This window comes from Mirounga leonina, unplaced genomic scaffold (assembly GCF_011800145.1).
Source record: "Mirounga leonina isolate KUSES-001 unplaced genomic scaffold, KU_Mleo_1.0 Mir_168, whole genome shotgun sequence".
Taxonomy (NCBI): domain Eukaryota; kingdom Metazoa; phylum Chordata; class Mammalia; order Carnivora; family Phocidae; genus Mirounga; species Mirounga leonina.
Window position 1 is genome coordinate 2,655,947 of NW_023270426.1, and position 19,675 is coordinate 2,675,621.

Sequence of the window (19,675 nt, forward strand, 5' to 3'; positions counted from 1 at the left end):
CTGTTCCGTTTACACAATAGTGCATCATTGTTTTAAAACCTGCCAAAATTAGGGCGCCTGGTGGCTCAGTCGTTAAGCATCTGCCTTCGGCTCAGGTCATGATCCCAGGGTCCTGGGATCGAGCCCCACATTGGGCTCCCTGCTCTGCGGGGAGCCTGCTTCTCCCTCTCCCATTCCCCCTGCTTGTGTTCCTGCTCTCACTGTGTCTTCCTCTGTCAAATAAATAAATAAAATCTTTAAAAAAAATAAATAATAAAACCTGCCAAAATTAACTATATCTCTTCTTTCTGGGCTAAATACTTGTTTTAATTTTTTCCAATGCAATGAGGCAAAAGCTTTAGGATAGCAGGAGTCAGAGACCAGTCAAATAGACCTTCCTATGCCTACATTCTCCCTCCAGGACAATACTAGTCTTACTTTAAGCCCTTCTAGGAAAGTAGGATTATTTTCAACCCTTAAGCCACCCTGGACCTTCCAGCAGTCAAGGAATCTCTTAACTGGCTCAGCTCACTTTTCCTTAGGGTCTGGTAAAGAATTTTGCCCACAACCCTCAGCCTGCTCATGGACTAGATTAGGCCCAAAGTCACCCTAAAGTAGTGGGACAGCCTCCCTATGCAAAATTGGTTTGGATGTGGAGACTGAAGATGGCGCACATACACCAAGAAAATATGATCCGAAAGGTTTCTCACTCACATAAAAAGGTTTCATAAGTAATAGTAAAGTCATATTTATTTGATTAAGAGAGCAAGGAAAGAGATCATAATCCCTAATGAAATTATAAACAGTAGAATCTCTGATTTAAAAGATGGTGGATATAATATAAATAAAATTTGATCAACCAACTTCATGATGGAAAGTGAAAGTACCAGTTTAAAGTAGATCTGTTATTATTCAGGACACTAAGTGTGAATTGAATGAAACAATCTATTAAAAGAGATGATGGGTTTAAAAGTACAGTTTATATAGGAAAGGCAGGATAAATTCTAGATTATTTCCTATATTGTCAGTTTTCCTAACAGTTCAGTTCCCTAATACTCAACCAAAAATGATTATTGTTGTTTTTTGGTTTGGTTTGGTTTTAGTTCCCTGTGACATAGGAATTTTAACATACTTTGATTTGTTTTGGATGCTCACATTGCCCTGTGTTTGCCAGGGGGGAGCCCCTTCAGGTTGTCTTCTGAGTCCTTTTGCCATTCCCTCCCCTCCATGGGCTATTACAGCCGTTTTGTGTTCTGGTACAACTAGATATTGCAGACGCATTGTCTTCATTTCCTACTCTAGGCATGTTATCAGCCACTTTTTCTAAGAGCCCCGATTCCTTTTAGTGGGAAATGGTATATGGAAACCACAGTCTGGCGGTGCTCATAATTATGAGGCTGGTCGTTGTTTCTAGGCCTTTTCTATGGACAGAGCATCTTACATGTTTTCTGTCCAGCCCTGAGTCAGCTATTTCTTCAAGGAACCCTGGTTCTTTTTCTCGGACAATGATGTTTAGAAATGACAATCTCAGTACCGTTTTTGCTCATTGCTACCAGGGTTATATTTTTCCTGGTTCTCTGAACCAAACTGGGAAATAGATGTAGATATGTGTGTATGTGTGTGCACACACGCACCCCCTAACCTATTTCTATATCTGTATATATTTCAAAAATCATTGAGTTCTTCATAATACCTCAGAGTGTAGTGTAACACTACAGAATTTATTCTAGCCTTCTCCTTTTCCATATTTGCAACTTGCTACTCTGACAGTGAAAGATTATTCTGATTATTCTCACTCTTACTGTTCTCATTATTCCTGATGCATTTATTTATTTGCTCAGTTCTTCCTTTCTTTAACCAAGCTCCTAGCTGGGCTATTGGAAAGCTAAACCCCAGACATGCCAGTCTCTACTTTGCCTGTCAGCACCAGCCAAAATCTTGGCCCCAGGCATACCAGCCCCTGTCCCCATCAACTGAGCAAGTTGTTAGGAAGTCAATTCTGATAAAAATTTGCAATGAATAAAGTATTACAAAAAAATTCCAGATGATCTGAAAAACAACTCAGTAGGATTTCTAGAAGAGGCAAAAAAATGTCAAAATGGAAAATTCCAGTGGATGAATATGCATATAAACGTAGATTACAAATATCTGAGTAAAAGGAAAGGTAGAACATGTTGTCCATAATGGAGCATAGAAAGACAAGAAAGAGTGAAAATATGGAAGATGGTTTACAGGTTACTCGGGAGGATAGAGCAAGAAAGGTCTAATGAACATTTATTCTTAGTTTCAGAAGAAGAGGAGAGAAAGAACAAGGCATATTCATAATATCTGGGTATCTAATGTCTGGGAATTTGCCAGAATTAAAGAAAGATACCAATCAGATTAAAGAATCACAAGCGAAATAAATAAAAATAAATCTACATTTAGAATAATGATAGTACAATTGAAGAGCAGAGAAAGAGCTCTTAAAATCATCCAGAAATGAAAGAAACATTACCTTCACAAGAGCAGTGATTAAATTGGGAAATGATTTCTCAACAGCAATCACAGAAATTAGAAAACCTAGTGTTGGAAGAAAATAACTGTCCAACTGTAAATCTCAAGTCAAAAAAATATCTTACAAGAATTGTCAGAGAAAAATAATGTGAGAATTTGCTACCAGCAAGCCTTTACTAAAGGAGATTCTAAAGGAAGGTACATTACACAGAAGGAAATATGAGATATAAGAAGGAATGAGTTAAAGAAGGAAGAAGAACAAAGATGTAAATTTGTGGGTAAGGATAAAAGAAAGTTGGAGTATTCTTGGATCTTTTAATGAGCAGCTCTGACTTTTATAATAAGCAGCTTTTAAAAGGGATTTCTTGACACTCAGCCTGGAATATAGAATAGAAAGTAGAACAGCTTTGTAATTTTTTTTTTTTTTTTTTTTTTTTGAGAGAGAGAATGAGATAGAGAGCATGAGAGGAGGGAGGTTCAGAGAGAGAAGCAGACTCCCTGCCGAGCAGGGAGCCCGATGCGGGACTCGATCCTGGGACTCCAGGATCATGACCTGAGCCGAAGGCAGTCGCTTAACCAACTGAGCCACCCAGGCACCCAGCTTTGTAATTTTTTAATCAGACTTGAATATTTTGAATTTTCAGATTTTGAGATATTCGTATTCAATGTTCGTATAAAATGCATTGTGTACCAAAATAGATTTACTCTTACTTATTACGTTGAATTACTATATCCCTGTTGCTTTCCATTGGTCAGCAATTAACAAATGACTTCATTATTATTAATATGTTATATACTTCCCCTTTCTATTTTTGTCTTGAAAATTGTATCAATATTTTGATAGGCTAACAAAATATACTACTAATTCCTTTCAGAATTATTTTCAAAATTGTCATTCTTTAGGATTTTCTTTCATGATATATATTATATTGATATATTGGTACATTATAATTATATGTCATTTTGACCACATACTAGGAAAGAAATCAGTAGTTTGGGGGGAATAGTACTCTTAAGCAGCAGAACCTGCTCAGCTGACTCAGTCTCAAGATAATATTAACCAGATGACTCTAAAACTGATTATTTTCTTAGCAAGCACTTTCTTAAGGTTAATAGCATTAGCAGCTCAAAGTTTTGATTTGTATAACACTTTGATATGTCAGATATCCTATTTGGAGAATAATTACAGCAAAATTTAAAAACATTTTTTGATTTAATGAAATTGTGATAAGTATCTTTTGAGAGGATATATTTCTGAAGCTAAGCTTTTTTTTCTTTACTGTTGGCAGTGACACCAGTAAACCCCCCAAACATTCATTTTTTTGCTAAAGTTTTTTCATTATAGCTTTTATTTTATTTAGCAACCTGTGTGGGGCTAAAAATGATGAGCAAATACCATATTTCACTGACTCTAAAATTACAGCTTTCTCTCACATTGTAACACTTTTGAGATTGGGATTCAAGTTACATTCTATAGCTTGTCATAATTTAATTGGCAGTGTTTTTCCTTTTCAGTAGTATGTAAAATAATAGTTTTTTAAATAATCAGTTGTAGTTTAGATTTGAAGAAATACCAAAATGTGAAGAGAGATCTATTTACAACAATTAGAATTATAAATACAGGTATTAATAGATTAGGTACATTGTTTAAAATTTTTATTAGCAAATACATGTATTAAAATTTTATTATCAAATTAGTAACAACAACATGACCAACAGAAGTATATAAATTGAAATTTTCTAACATAACTTAAAATAGTTGATCATTGGGAGAACTGGATGGCTCAGTCAGTTAAGTGTCCAACTCTTGATTTCGGCTCAGGTCGTGATCTCAGGGTCGTGAGATGGAGCTCCACAGCCATGCTCAGCAGAGAGTCTGCTTGAGATTCTCTCCCATCTCCCTCTCTCTCTCCCTTCACTCTGGCTCACTCACTTTCTCTCTCAAAATAAATCTAAACACACACACACACACACACACACAAAACAGCCAGCAAGAACCTGTGTTCAAGAAAAGAAAATAGTTGATCATTTCATCATAAGTGGCTATCCTTAATAATTAAAAAATGTTGTCTTAGGGGCGCCTGGATGGCTCATTTGGTTAAGTGTCTGCCTTCGGCTCGGGTCATGGTCCTGGGGTCCTGGGATCAAGCCCCGCGTCAGGCTCCCTGCTCAGCAGGAAGCCTGCTTCTCCCTCTCCCATTCCCCCTGCTTGTGTTCCTGTTCTCGCTATCTCTCTCTCTCTCTGTCAAATAAATAAATAAAATATATTTTTTTTAAATGGTGTCTTGGGCACCTGGATGGTGCTGTTGATTGAGCATCTCATTGTTGGTTTCGGCTGGGGTAGGATCTCAGGGTTGTGGGATCCAGCCCTGTGTGGGGCTCTGCACTCAGTGCGGAGTCTGCTTGGGATTTCTCTTCCTCTCCCTGTCCTGCTTGTGCGTGCGCACACACACACACACACACACACACTCTCTCTCTCTCTCTCTCTCTCTCTATATATATATATCCCTAAGATAAATAAATCTTTTTAAAAAATCATGTCTTATGGTATCTTTTTCTGCAAGCAGAGGGGAAGGAGGTGTTCCTTGCAAAACACATTTTACAAAATATTTATTGAGTGCTTAACACTCTGCAGGGTTATATGAAGAATAGGCCCTTATCCCATTCCTCAAGAAGTTTATAGTTATTTTAGGAGGATATGTGATATCTGTCTGTGTCTGTGTCTCCGTCTGACAGACATACAACCATTAAAGAACATTACACTGTTATCCATAGTAAAATATTTTATTATTTTAAAATTACAATAATAATACTTATCTTTCTTTAGAAACAAAGAAGTCAAACAATACTAAAGACTGTATGATTAAACATTAAAGTTCTTCTTACCTTGTCCCCGTCCTTATACCCCACTCAGCCCCATCCTGCATCCCTAAAGTAATTTCTTTTAATAATTTCGCTAGGTAGGCTTCTAGACTTTTTTCCTATATATTTTCAAAGATATGCATAGTTCTCTTGGTTTAGTGAGTGATCGAGTTTGTTTGTTTGTTTTAAAATATTTTATTTATTTTTTAGACAGCGAGAGAGGGAACACAAGCAGGGGGGAGCTGGAGAGGGAGAAGCAGGCTCCCCGCTGAGCAGGGAGCCTGACTCGGGGCTCCATCCCAGGACACTGGGATCATGACCAGATGCTTAACGACTCAGCCACCCAGGCGAGTTTGTTTTTATTTCGTACAGTGTGCTATGCCTGGCTTTATTAACTTCATCGGTCTTTAGATGAACCATATCAGTACATACATACTAGCTTTATTCTTAGGTGAAGAATTAAACAGAATGCTATGCCATATTTTACTTGACCACCCCTATAGTCAGATATTAATATAGTCAAAGTAAAAAATACTTGGTGCAGAGAACTTCATTTCTAACATAAGTTATAGCAAAGTAACTTTTATTTTTTGCAAACAAGTGACTGACTATAGAAAGGAATCTGTATAATTTGACCTTTCCTTCCTTTATCCTTTTTTATATTTGCTTCAGTCTCATAGAGGGCTTGTTATTGTTAAAAGGTGAAATGTGTTTGATTTAGTCTTCCTTTTCCTCTTCAATGATTATGTTTGCTTCACTCACACCAGGATATGCGGCTCTCTGTAAGCACGTTACATAAGTATTTAATAGACGCGTGCTAAGCCCCGGGTAGTCTGAAAGTGCTGAATCACTATATTGCACACCTGAAACTAATATTACACTGCATGTTAACTAATTGGAATTTAAATAAAAACTTAAAAAAATATTTAATAAATATGGTTTACTAATGGGGTAGTGAAAATTGCTAAAAAAAAACACACATGGTTTGTTCTTTAACTTTTGAACTTTGAGATTATTGAGATAAATAATTTTGAAGAAAAAATTGCATATAATATTTATTAGATACCCACAGTGTGCAATATATTTTATAAATAATAATAAAATAATATAGAGACCATTTAATCTTAAATAAGTTAGAGTAGTATAAGCAAAAGTCTCCAAGTTCTGCACTGACACGTATATGAGATAGAATTTTTACTATTTAAATGCATCAAAGTGCAGCACTCTGGAAAACAGTATGGAGGTTCCCCAAAAAGTTAAAAAAGAATTACCCTATGACCCAACAATTGCACTACTAGGTATTTACCCAAAGGATACAAAAATACTGATTCCAAGGGCCACATCTACCCCGGTGTTTATAGCAGCATTATCAACAATGGCCGAACTATGGAAAGAGCCCGTGTCCATGTGGATAAAGAAGATGTGGTATATATATACAGTGGAATATTACTCAGCCATCAAAGAGAATGAAATCTTGCCATTTACAACGATGTGGATGCAGCTAGAGAGTATTATGCTAAGGGAAATAAGTCATTCAGAGAAAGAAAAATACCATAGGATTTCACCCATGTGTGAAATTTAAGAAACAAAACAGATGGACATAGGGGAAAGAAAAAGAGGGAGGCAAACCGTAAGAGACTCTGAACTATAGAGAACAAACAGGGATGCTGGAGGAGAGGTGGATGGGGGATGGGCTGGGTGGAGGTGGGCATTAAGGAGGGCACTTGTGATGAGCACTGGGTATTACATGTAAGTGATGAACCACTAAATTCTACTCTCGAAACCAGTATTACACTGTATGTTAACCAACTAGAACTTAATTAAAAACTTGAAACGTTAAAAAAAATAAAACGCCTGGGTGGCTCTGTCAGTTAAGTATCTGCCTTCGGCTCAGGTCATGATCTCAGGGTCCTGGGATCGAGCCCTGCCTCGTGCTCCATGCTCAGCTGGGAGTCTGTTTCTCCCTCTCCCTCTGCCCCTCCCGCTTGTGTGCTCTCTCTCTCTCAAATAAATAAAATCTTTAAGAAAAAAAAAGCATGAAAAAAGTGGCATGCTTGTCTTATCACTAACAAATATTCACCTTTGTGCTACCTCTTAAATAACTTCAGTATATGCACAACTATAGCCTTTAATACGATTCCTCTGAATTACTGCATGGTCACTCTTTTATTTTTACCAAGCTTTTTTTTTTTTTTTTTTTAATATATGCTCATGCTAAAAGTTTTCAAAACCTAGACAAACAAAAACTACAAAGTGAAAGACACATCTCTATTCTTCCTCAGTCTTCCAGTTCCATTCTTTAGGTAACTACTATACTTTAAAAATATTTGCAGAAAATTAAAACAACGGTGAAATACCACTCTACACCTATTAGAATGGCGAAGATCCTGAACACTGACAACATCTAGTGCTGGCAAGGAACTCTGATTCATTGCTGGTGGGAATGCAGAACGGTACAGCAACTTTGGAAGACAGTATTGTAGTTTCTGACAAAACTAAACATGTTCTTACTATACAAGCCAGCGGTCATGCTCCTTGGTGTTTACCCAAAGGAGTTGAAAACAAGTCTACAAAAAAACCTGCACACAGATGTTTATAGCAGCTTTTTTCATAATTGCACATACTTGGAGACAACCAAGATATCCTTCAGTAGGTAAATGGCTGAAAAGTATTTGTGTTTCTTTCCAGGAACTTTCTGGGTATATTTAAGTGTGTATGTGTATGTAATTTTTTTTTTTTTTGTAAATCTCAGTGGGACCATATTATAGATATTATTCTATCCCAGTCATTTTTCATCTAATAATCTGTATGACTGAGGAAACTGTAGATGTCTCATTTTTAAGTGTGTGGTAATTAATAATGTACATTCTAAGAAACACTTTTTTCTTTTTCTTTTTTTTTTAAAAGATTTATTTATTTGGGGTGGGGGCAAAGGGAGAGAGAGAGGGAGAGAAGCAGACTCCCTGCTGAATGCTGAGCGAGGTGCCCCAAACAGACTCTTACCTATAAAGAACAAGTCAATGGTCACCAAAGGGGAAGTGGATGGGGGGATGGGGGAAACAGGTGATGGGGATTAAGGAGAGCACTTGTGATGAGCACCGGCTGTTTTAAGTAAGTGTTGAATCACTATACTGTATACCTGAAACTAATACACTGTATGCTAACTGGAATTTGAATAAAAACGTAAAACAAGTAGTGTAGATTCACCATTTTACAGTTTTGTGTTTTTGTTTCTTTACTCTTACCAACAAAGTTTTGTTGATCATTCTTGTACATAGACCTCGCACCAGTATCTTTTATTATTTTCTTAACTCACACCCTTATTTTCTGCAGCCTCTTTCAGTCCATAAGTCTCTTGCAGAACTGTGACTTTATGTGTATGTTACATGATCTCATTTGTGTAAATTAAACATAACATTTACGCACACATACCAAGTATATGCATAAGAAGTTTTCATGAAGGCTATGCAGGTTTCCCTTGCTGTCCAAAAGCAGAGTGTTCCTTTGAAACATTTTGTAAGCCAAAATGGCTTAAAGCAAAGAAGCAATTACCCTTTCATAGAAGTGAAAATTCTTTTTGGATTTCTTTCAGTTGGCAAAAGCAGGTATGAACATAGGTCTTTTTTAAAAATGAAGGGTGTAAGGGGAACTTTTGGATAGTGAGGGCCTGTTTAAAATCTAACTGTGATTATCTTTGAATAGAGGGACCTAGAAGAAGCTATGTGGTTGGGTAGATAGGGCATATATAGTTAAAAACAAACAAGCAAAAATACATTACTAATGTGGTATTTGCTATTTTTTAAAAAAAACACTTAAATACCTATAAAAATTCAAGAAAAGGGGATTAAAAACTCATTGAACCTTTATGTTAGGTGGACATCAAAGCAGTTTAGTAGATGAGTTATATTTCAAACATAATGTCACCCTTTTATTTCCATTAAAATCTGTTTTAGGTAAGGGGTGCCTGAGTGGCTCAGTTGGTTAAGCGTCTGACTCCTGATTTCAGCCCAGGTCATGATCAGGGTTGTGAGATCCAGCCCCATGTTGGGCTCTGTGCTGCGTGTGGAGCCTGCTTGAGATTCTCTCTCTCCCTCTCCCTCTGCCTACCCCCCTCCTGCAAACTCTCTCTCTTAAAAAAAAAAAAAAAAGTTGTTTTAGGTAAAATTTGTAAAACAAAATACTAGAACATGTCAGCCATATGTGTTAGGGCTAAGCTAAAAACAAAGCTTTTATCATCTTCTTTCTCTTATTAAGTCTGCCGAAAATTCCTCCCAGTTCTTGGAACATGAAATTTTCTGTCACTAGACAGCTTCTAAATGATCCCTCCATACCTTATTTGAACACCATGACCTTGATAATGTTGGACTCCTCTCCCAATTAGTAATTCTCATTCCCATACTGTTTACCTCCTGGAATTTCTACATAATGTATAGTACCTCCTCACCTAGAATATATTCTTCAGGCATTTATTATATTTCTAATGAGGTTATGCTTAAGGATTTAGCTCACAGGCTCTCATTTGTATTTTTTATCTTCTCAAGATTTCTGAGTTTGTTTTCATAGGAGTTATTTTTACTTTGAAGACAAATTTACATCCAGGTCCTTATTAAGTTGACATATGTCCTTAGAATTTCTTGCATATGACCCACATCTGCAGACTACTCATATTTTAATACCCCTAACCTTGGTAGACATTTCTATAATACTGAAATCTATGTCTTCCACTAATCTGCATGTGTTTCTGAGATATTTCTGGAAAGGCAGTAGTAAATGTATAAGCCTGAGCAAAATGGGGTTGGTGGAGTTGTTGAATTTTTATCAGCATTACAAATTGTGCTTTCTCATGAGAATTTGTTTTAAAAAGAAGCGGGGAAGTTCCATTGCTAAAACAAGTCTTAACGAATCCGTCCACTGGCCATGGCCTTTCTTTCTGAACACTTTTCCTCCATGATACTTGTTAGCTGTTGTAGGGTAATTATATTTTATCATCCAATCACCTTCTTGACCTTTAATTGAACCTTCATAGATTTATGACTAAAAATTAATTTGCTGTATCAATTTCATGTATTGGTTTTTTTTTTTTTTTAAAGATTTTATTTATTTGAGAGAGAGACAGAGAGCATGAGAGGGAGGAGGGTCAGAGGGAGAAGCAGACTCCCCGCCGAGCAGGGAGCCCGATGTGGGACTCGATCCTGGGACTCCGGGATCATGACCTGAGCCGAAGGCAGTCGCTTAACCAACTGAGCCACCCAGGCGCCCAATTTCATGTATTGTTAACAGAAGAAAGCAAGGAATAGGACTTGGGTCACTCAGACTTAGGTTTTAATTTAATCGTTTGCTACACATTCGCTTATGTGTCTTGAGCAAGCTGGCTTATTCTCTCAACTGTAACAAAGGTTAAGGTGAGAATTAAATACATACCCTAAGTGCAGCACCAAAACATCGTTCCAATAAGTGGTGTTTAGTCACAAAAGGGATAGCAGTTAGGAGTGATGATATTTAGCACTAGTTTTTATTTATTTTTTTAGCACTAGTTTTTAAAACAGTTGTGGCTTCTGATTTTGTTTTGTTTTCTAGGAAAAGTAATTTCTATTAATTCTTTCTTCAAGAGTTGTAACATGAGATGTCCATCTTTCCAGCATGAAAAATTAGTAAATGATAGGATTTAAAAATCATGAATACATTTGTGTGCAGTCTTATAAAGGAATGAAAACTGAATCATATAATTACATATTTAACCAAGACCAGTTTTTGTTTAAAATAAAATTACTTGGGGTGCCTGGGTGTCTCAGTTGGTTAAGCAGCCAACTCTTGATTTTGGCTCGGGTCATGATCTCAGGGTCATGGGATGGAGCCCCGTGTCTGGCTCTATGCTCAGCAGGGAGTCTGCTTGGAATTCTCGCTCTCCCTCTGCTCCTACCCCCATGTTCACACACTCTTTCTCTAAAATAAATAAATCTTAAAATTACTTTATAGTATCTTTTAGGTACTCTGCTACATACTTTGCATGAAATATTTAATTCTTCTGATGACCGGATGAGGTGTCTATACTGTTTTTATCTCTATTTTACAGATAAGGTAACAGGTGCGTGTGTGCTGAAGGACATACAGTGCGTGGTAGAGTCAGTATTCATGCCTAATTTCAGAGTCTCCATTCTTTATACCACCACATTGTTTTTTTTAAAAATTATAGCAAAGTATGCTATTCTGTGATACCCTAATTCAGCTTTGAGTTGGTGATTTTTGATTCAGTAACTACCTATGAAGAAAACACCTGGATTATATTTTTTCTCCCCAGTGGAAGATGCTATTTTTAGTGATTGTAAGATGTATATTTGATAATTTAAAAAATCTAAGTATTACATATATGGATGTGTTTGGGACAAAAACATTATTGAAGTACCTACAATAAAAAGAAATTTTACTCTATTTCAATCAGGAGCTTGTTACAGTGCCACATAGCTTCATTAAATGCCTTGAGCATAAAACAACTTAATAATTATTGGCTAAGAATCTGTCATAAAAGGCCATGGTAGATAATTTTTTTTAGCATTAAACTGGTTACAGTAAGAGGTAGTGTTTATGGATCATTTACTTTGTTCTGAGCACTTCCATGGATGACCTCATTTAATCTTTTCAACAGTCTAGGAAGGAGACACTATTAATACCTGTTTTACAGCCCATTAAACTAAGATTTGAAGAGGCTGTCTCAGGCTGCATTGTAGTAGCAAACGTGGATTAGGAGCCTTCCAAATTATTTTTATTTTAAACTTCATACTTATGAAATAGTCACAGCAGTGTTTGAAACGAAAGCTGCTGGAATGATGAAACATTTTTGTAGTGAATTTTCTTTATGGGTGTGTATTATTTTTCCCTTTAGGTTCACAATATTCTTGCAGAAATGGTGATGGGGGGAATGGTATTGGAGACCAACATGAATGAGATTGTTACTCAAATTGATGCACAAAATAAACTGGAGAAATCTGAGGTAAGAATGGAAAGCACTCTGGTTAATGGAGGTAGTAAGCATGACCATAAATTTGCATGATGTGTAGCTTTCACTGTTTGTCCTTCAGTATCACCCTTTAAGTACAGCTGATAGCTTATTCAGTTTTTTAAAAATGGAATATACATATCTTAGTATGTTCAATGTTTTGTGACGGCTATCTATCTGATAGTTTCATGTTCTCTTTTTTTAGCCATGGTTGTTAACTGCCTTGGGTAATAAACACAATTTCAGATTCTTAACAGCTTAAAAAAGAAATTATATGTTTGGATAATGAAATCAGTATTTGCTTTACAAAACCTTAGTAATCATCAAGGAAATCTTAGACCTGATATTTTAAAGATATATAAATTTAGTGTCACAGAACTATTTCTGAAAAAGGAGAGAAGAGGAAATGGAATTCTCATGAGGAAGTAATGTTGTAAGTTATAATTGGTGCTTTGCAAGCCTGAGTGAACACTGAAAAAAGAAATTCGTTGCCTTAATCTTTTAATTCTGGATCCTTCCCAGAGGTCACTGACAGTTGGCTAAGTCACATATTTTACACAATGATACATGCATTCATGGCTTTTTCTGCATTCTATAGGAGAAAGATTTGGTTAGTTACACATGCTTAGCTTTGTGCTGTTATTAGGTGCATGAGGATCAACCAGCACTTTAGCATTGTATAAAATCCTACTTTAGAATTTTCATGACTCTTTCCTCAAGTATTAGGCTGAATATCAATAACAAGCACTGTAGCTGAGCCACTGAAGTTCACGTTGTTTTGGTGGTTTCTTATTACTCGGGCAGAAGTTTAGAAAGATGAATAGTTTTGACATGTCGTTCAACACTATACTTGTTACCTTTGGTATTTATAGTCATAACTAAGATTAGAAAAACAAATTTTACTTATAATTATTAGTACAAGCTCAGGTGTTGGATTGATTTAAAGTAATCATTACTATAAAAGCAGCAAAGTATTAAAAAATATGCTAGCATTAATTTACAACAGGTGAGTTCTAAAGAATTTTTATCTTGTTGGCACTTTAAAGGATCAGTTTAATGGAATGCTATGCTCACTGGAATTGAATGAAACACAGGATGATGGATAAATCCAAAATCTGAGGGTTAGGAACAGTTAAAGCTTTATATAAAAGCATTTTCCAGTGTTCTATTTTAAAGTAAAATAGCCCTGCATTTCTTTATATCTCAATTTACCATCCCTGTGAGTTGCCCAAAGGAGAGGCTTGTAATGGTGAAGAGCTTATAGTTATGACTCTTTTAAATAACTAGTTATATTTTATGTGTTCTATAGCCAATTTTTAAAATACTGGTTTTTGAAAAGGAAAAACGATTAATACAGAAGGTTTTGTTTTAGGACAAGGAAAAGAACTCAGAATATTATTTAGTATAGTTGGTTTGCCTTATATTATTTAGTATGGTAAAAGATTTACTATAACCTCTGAGCTATACAGTCTTAAGTGATAACTCAAATTTTATGTAATCTGTTAAAACTTGCTTTACAAAACTCTATGGATATAGATTATAAATACCAAGAGACAGTGACATAATCCATTAATAATCTGTCAAAAATGAATGGATATGTGGTAATTTGTGACTTCTGTGTAATCATCTGTAAAAAATATATTAACCTTTTATCTGGAATGTTCATATTCCAGGTTCTTTAACTTCATTGATGGTGTCCTCTTTTTTTTTTGTCCTGGGTTTGCTATTTATAATACTGATAAAAGTCATGAAGGACCTATAATAATTGCATAATGGATATTTGCTTTCTGATTGTCCAGTATAACTTTGTTAATGAGGCAATTTTTCCTTATCTGTAAAGAAAGAGCAGTAAAATACAAAGTTTACATTTTCAATGGAAATAGAATACTGTAACTGAAAATCTCTTCACAGAAACATTTCTATTTAAAATGGTTTTAAATACTGGTGAAAGAGGTACTGCTATTTTTCATCTGCTGATCATCTTTTAACTTGTACAGTCAGCAGTTACCTGCTACAAATTAGTTTTTCTCCTTTACTAGAAAATAGGTTTCAAGTCTGGGAGTAGACCACAACATTATGTTTTTCATCAAGTGTTTCTCCATATGTGATGTCTGCTAATATTTTAGTTATAAAGTAGGATTTTGAGTCAAAATGAAGCCATTTAGTCCTGATCATATTTTAAGAAATTATGCCAAAAATGTTGACTTTGTGTAATTCTTCAGTAATTTTCATAATCTGTTTGGAAGACTACCACCTTTATTCCAGACACATTGAAATGTCAGTTTTCATATGGATTCTGTTCCCATGTTACTTAAACTGGATATATATATCAAATATATGACTGCAGAATAATCCAAAATTATTTGAGAACACACTATAAGCTTTAATTAATCTGACTCTTCCTTAAATTTTAGTTAAAATTTATTATGCAAGCAAAAACTTGTCAAGAAATAATTAAAATCCAGAATATCATGATTGATGAAAAGACCTGGTTATCATACTTTTAAGATTAAGTGGTATTTAGAATAGCATTTATCTTTTAAAAATCAGTCTGGGTATAATTAAGATACCACTTTTAAGATATAGCATGGATATATCTAGTTGCCTTTACTTTGTCAGAAATCAAAGACTTTATTATTTTGGTTTAAAGATAGTATATTTCCAGTGACAATGGAAAGTGAACCAGCTTAATTCCTAATAACCTCTTAGACAGGTAGAAGCAAAGATCTCCCAGATCTTTAAAGAGAGGACAAACAAAGATATGCTCTGAATGTATGTCCATCTATCCTGATTTGACAGAAACCTGGTTTGCTATGACATGGGGGTCTGGGCAAAGGAGGGTTTAAGCTGGGTGCGAGGATGGTGGGATTTGGGGGAAGTGTAAGAGGCACTCAGGAATCTTCCAAGGAATAAAAGGACTCCCTGGGGGTGGAGGTAGAGGGGTGGGGTTGGGGAGACTTGTTAGCTTTTGTGTATGTCATGTTATTTTTAAGATGCATAAATGGGTCTGAATATAGTCACTACTTTTTTAAGTCAGTCTTCTTTTTTTCCGAACATCCTGATCTTTCTAGCTCTTTCCATTCTTCTCTCTTACAGACCTTTATCTTTCAATCTCCCAGACAGGACAGGTAGACAAGGTATTGCTGACTTTGAGAAAACTGTACTTTAACAAAGGGAAAGCAAAATGATGTCAAAGGCAATTAATTATTTAGGCCAGACTCAAAAATTCTTTGTGTTAATGAACCCATGTAGTCCCTGTAGCCTATTTTTCATTCTAGTTTCTCCTTGTAGTTTCTTCATCTTTTATTGGACTTAGTGTATTTTACTAGTGTTTCATTGATGTCATGTTTGTTCTGTTTTGTCTGCCTGCATTGTAAAAGGAAAGTTTAAATTTTTTGTTCTTTTTTTAAACATTGTCATTTAACTGACAAATTACATTTGTAAAAATGCAGGTTTACTTTGTATATAAAAATGTAGAGTTTATTTCAAAAATCATATGTTAGAATTAATCTTAACTCTCACAGTTCTTTTTCTTGTCTTTCTAAATTAGGATTCTAACATAAAATCCCTGCTGGGTTTTGAAAGCTGTGCATTTGAAAACCAAAAGCTGAACCTTTAGAGTTTTGCATACAAAGTGAGAAACAATGAAGGCTTAGAATAGTGACTTTTAAGTAGTGCTTTTTTCCCCACATAATGGTTTTCAGGTCCAAAGTCTTAACAGAATTGCTTTTATGGTTTTGACTAACAAGGGCATATTAAAAGTGGCCAACAAAAAGTGTAAGATAACATATCTTCTAAAATTGAATTAAAAGTTCTAAAAATTGGAATTAAATATTTTGACCAAAATAAAACGGATTTCCAGGGTAGCAACCGTCTGACATCCAAACACCATAATAAGTGAGACTCAGTAAAATATTGTTAACCTTGGACATTTTTACAAAGCATATTGCCTCTTACTGAAAATGTTTTTAATAGACTCCTAGCTTTATAAAACTAAATTTTCTCTGGCATTTCCTATGCATTTTTTACACCCTAAGTTAATTGTGTAAATTTTTATTTAAAAATTTTAATCTAAATGGTGATGAACAGCTTTTTTTTGTACAATATTGTACCAAAATGAAAAATGAAAATGCTTATAGGCCTCCATTTAAAAATTTCAAAGTGACGCAAACAATGATTCATGGAACATTACATCAAAACTAATGATGTACTACTGTATGGTGACTAACATAACATAACATAATAAATAAATAAATAAATAAATAAAATCAATAAAACAAACAAAAAATTTCAAAGTGAAAATACTTTATTGAGTCCCAAAGAGGAAAAAAAATTATGTAAATTCAACAAGTTGGATTACCCACTTCACTAATTAGAAAAATGCCACTGAGAATTTGGCATTGCTTTTTAGCCACTAAAAGTATCATTCTGGATGTGTTTGAGAAGTGGCAACATACAGGTGGCTTTTTAATTCTTATCCCAAGATGGTAGGCTCTGTCATGAAGCTGGGAGTACCACTTGTGGTCCTTAGGTCTGTGTTACTTTATCCCGGTAATAGAAAATACATAATTGTTTCCTTTATTCCACTGATCCAAATCATTGCCAATTTTTGTGGTCTAGTCTTTAATTTATGTTAAATTGTCATTTTCTAGCAAAGAACCACCTGGGTCTTTAACTTCCATCACCAGAACTAGTAGTTAGCTTTCTTGTTCTTTTTTTAAATCAAGTATCTATTTTCAAAGAGCAGAGAATAAGAAAAGTGGCCCTAATATAATGATGCTGGAAAGTCAGCTTGTGAATTGGTTCTGCTTCTTACCTTGACATGCTGTTTACTCTGTTCTTCTACAAAATTATGGTGAGGACCCCTGAGTTCACTTGTAATGGTTGGAATTAGTTACATTAAATCCATGAATTGGGCATTAGTCTGCTATATTTATTTCACACAGGCAAATGCTGTGCTAGAAATTAAAACTATAACTGAAGATTATATTAAATGGATTATATAATTTGGAAGGCTTTTAAATTTTTAAATATTCTAATTTTGATAAATTTTTTTATAAAATGTTATAGTTCTTACTCACTAGAGGGTTGTCATTAGCATTTCTAACCTTGGAATTGAAATATTAAAGCACTGCCTTTAAAGCAAAGAGCAAGCCTATTACAAATTCCCAGATTAAAAGCTGTTCTACCTTACATTCATAAATTAAAATAGTGAATTTTCTATTTTGCTCAAAACATGAATTCAAAAGCTGCCATTATTTTGTTAATGATTTTGAGTCTGAAACCATTTAATACTGTGTTTATTAATGTTGATGTTCTCTCACTTTGCTGTTAGGTCAAAATTATGAATGTGCATATAGCACCTTCCAGCAGGAAGGGTGGGTAAAGTTTTAGTATGTACAAATTATTCCCACTACCATCTTACTCTGCATTTCAAGCTTGAGAAAATATTTTAAGATGGTAGGATACTAATATATGTCTTAGATTAAATAAACATCTAGATTCTTTCCTTTTCCCCTCGAGAAAGTTAATTGCTTATTGCATGATAAGGAAAAGGGAGCCTTCCGATTCTTTGAAATATATTTTAGTAATGCTGCTTTTTCACTTTTGCTTGCACATATTTTGTTTATTTTTGGGTCTGGCAATTTAAAAACAAAATCAAAAACAAATCATATCCATCCATTATTATCTTTGTGATTCAAGTGCTTGAAATTTCTGAGAGTATGTCTGTATAAGTCTTCTATCTGTTTGGCCTCATTTTGGTATACTTGCAGACTTCATTTTGTTTTCTTTCTCTTAATTCTGTTAATTTATTTAATCTCATGGGAGAGAAAACATGACCATTCTTTTATATACTGTACTTCATTCTTTCATCCAGTTCATACTCTTAACTGCTTTGGATTCATATATTTATTTTTGTTAGTGGAGTTGCTGCAGTTTACCCGCCATGGTGGTGCTCGAGTATAATAACATAGATGGAAACAAGTTATTTCTCCAGTAGGGTTTCATTCTTTTTATTTCTGCTTTGTGTCAGCTGTGTAATCTTAAATCCTTAAGAGCTATGTTGTACTGTCAGAAATAACTTAATTTTACATTTTAAATTGTACATAATACTAACAAGTCAGGCAAGCTTAATTTCTGTAAATTTTAGTGTTCAAAAAAAAAGAATTAGTAAAAGTTATCTTGTTGCTTTGAATATATCTTACTGAAAAAAAAATCTTAACTAAGATGAAAATTATTTTATACCTCTCTGTTGGCAAACTGGTCTCCTAATGGCAAATTACCTCTTTTACATTTTATTCTTTCATAAAAATGTTGCAGACTTAACTTTCATGGAAGTCTGAAAATGAAATTTGTTTTATAGCAGTTCTGGTGTTGACTACCTGAGAAGTCTTTTATTTTTAAGCCCTACGTTTTTATATATAACTCATTTTAGCACCTACTTACTGATCAACAGTTCTTTTTATATTTTTTTATGTTTTATATTCTGCAAAATCTGATTTCTTAAAATGTTAGTTTAGTTAAAAATTGAAGTACGCATTACAATTTTTTTATTTCCTACCATTTTAATTCATGACATACTACACAGAAGTATTGAACATGCTTGAGAAATAATTTGATTCTTTTAATTCATTTGCGTGTTCTGAATAGTGGCCATCCTTTGCATGTCTATGGCTTGCTGCTTATGTTTAGAGGAATTGTAGTTTGTTGTACTTAGAAACTTCTTTTGGTTTTACGTAATAAGAACTTGGCACATATATGCTATTTAAATCAATTGCTGTATTGACTTTATGTATTCTCATTAGCAGCCAACAGTCGACACCATCTTTGGTCACAAAGAAACGACTTAATCTAAAGAAATTTAACAGGATGCACTTTTATTCTCATTTTCTTTACTCAAGTTCAGTTTAGCTGTTCATGGTACAGGGTATTATGGAAAAGAAGGCTTCTTGACAATGACATTTAATTTAATACTAAAAAAATTATTTTTACTATTTATAAAAGTAAAATCATAGCATCCAGTAAAACATACACACATATCTACCTTCTCTCTCTCTCTATCTCAATAATAAAAATCCTCTAATAGTTCATGCCTTTTAAAATATTTATATTCAAATATCTTATAAATACTTTTTTTATAGTCTACTCATCATTTGTACCCTGTGAGACACATCCAAGTAAAAATCGTGGCAAATTGGTTTTTTAATTAGAAAAATTACAAAATCCTTCTATCTGGAAAACTGATACTAGCTCCAGGATGTCTATAATTTTGTAAAATAATTTTTGTTCCTTGGCCGACAACATACTTTTGGGTAAAAGGAAGAGAGCCTTGACAAGATGGTA

General features: G+C 34.5%; 1 protein-coding gene across 3 annotated transcripts in view; it reads left to right on the forward strand.

Moving 5' to 3' along the window:
* Nucleotides 1-19,675, forward strand: part of AP3S1 (adaptor related protein complex 3 subunit sigma 1) — a 137,491-nt gene that overhangs the window by 51,130 nt on the left and 66,686 nt on the right. For all 3 annotated transcript variants that reach the window (XM_035013952.1, XM_035013953.1, XM_035013951.1), the window contains one exon: nt 12,218-12,325. In XM_035013952.1, the coding sequence (XP_034869843.1) occupies nt 12,218-12,325 (108 nt within the window). The remainder of the gene's footprint in view (nt 1-12,217; nt 12,326-19,675) is intronic.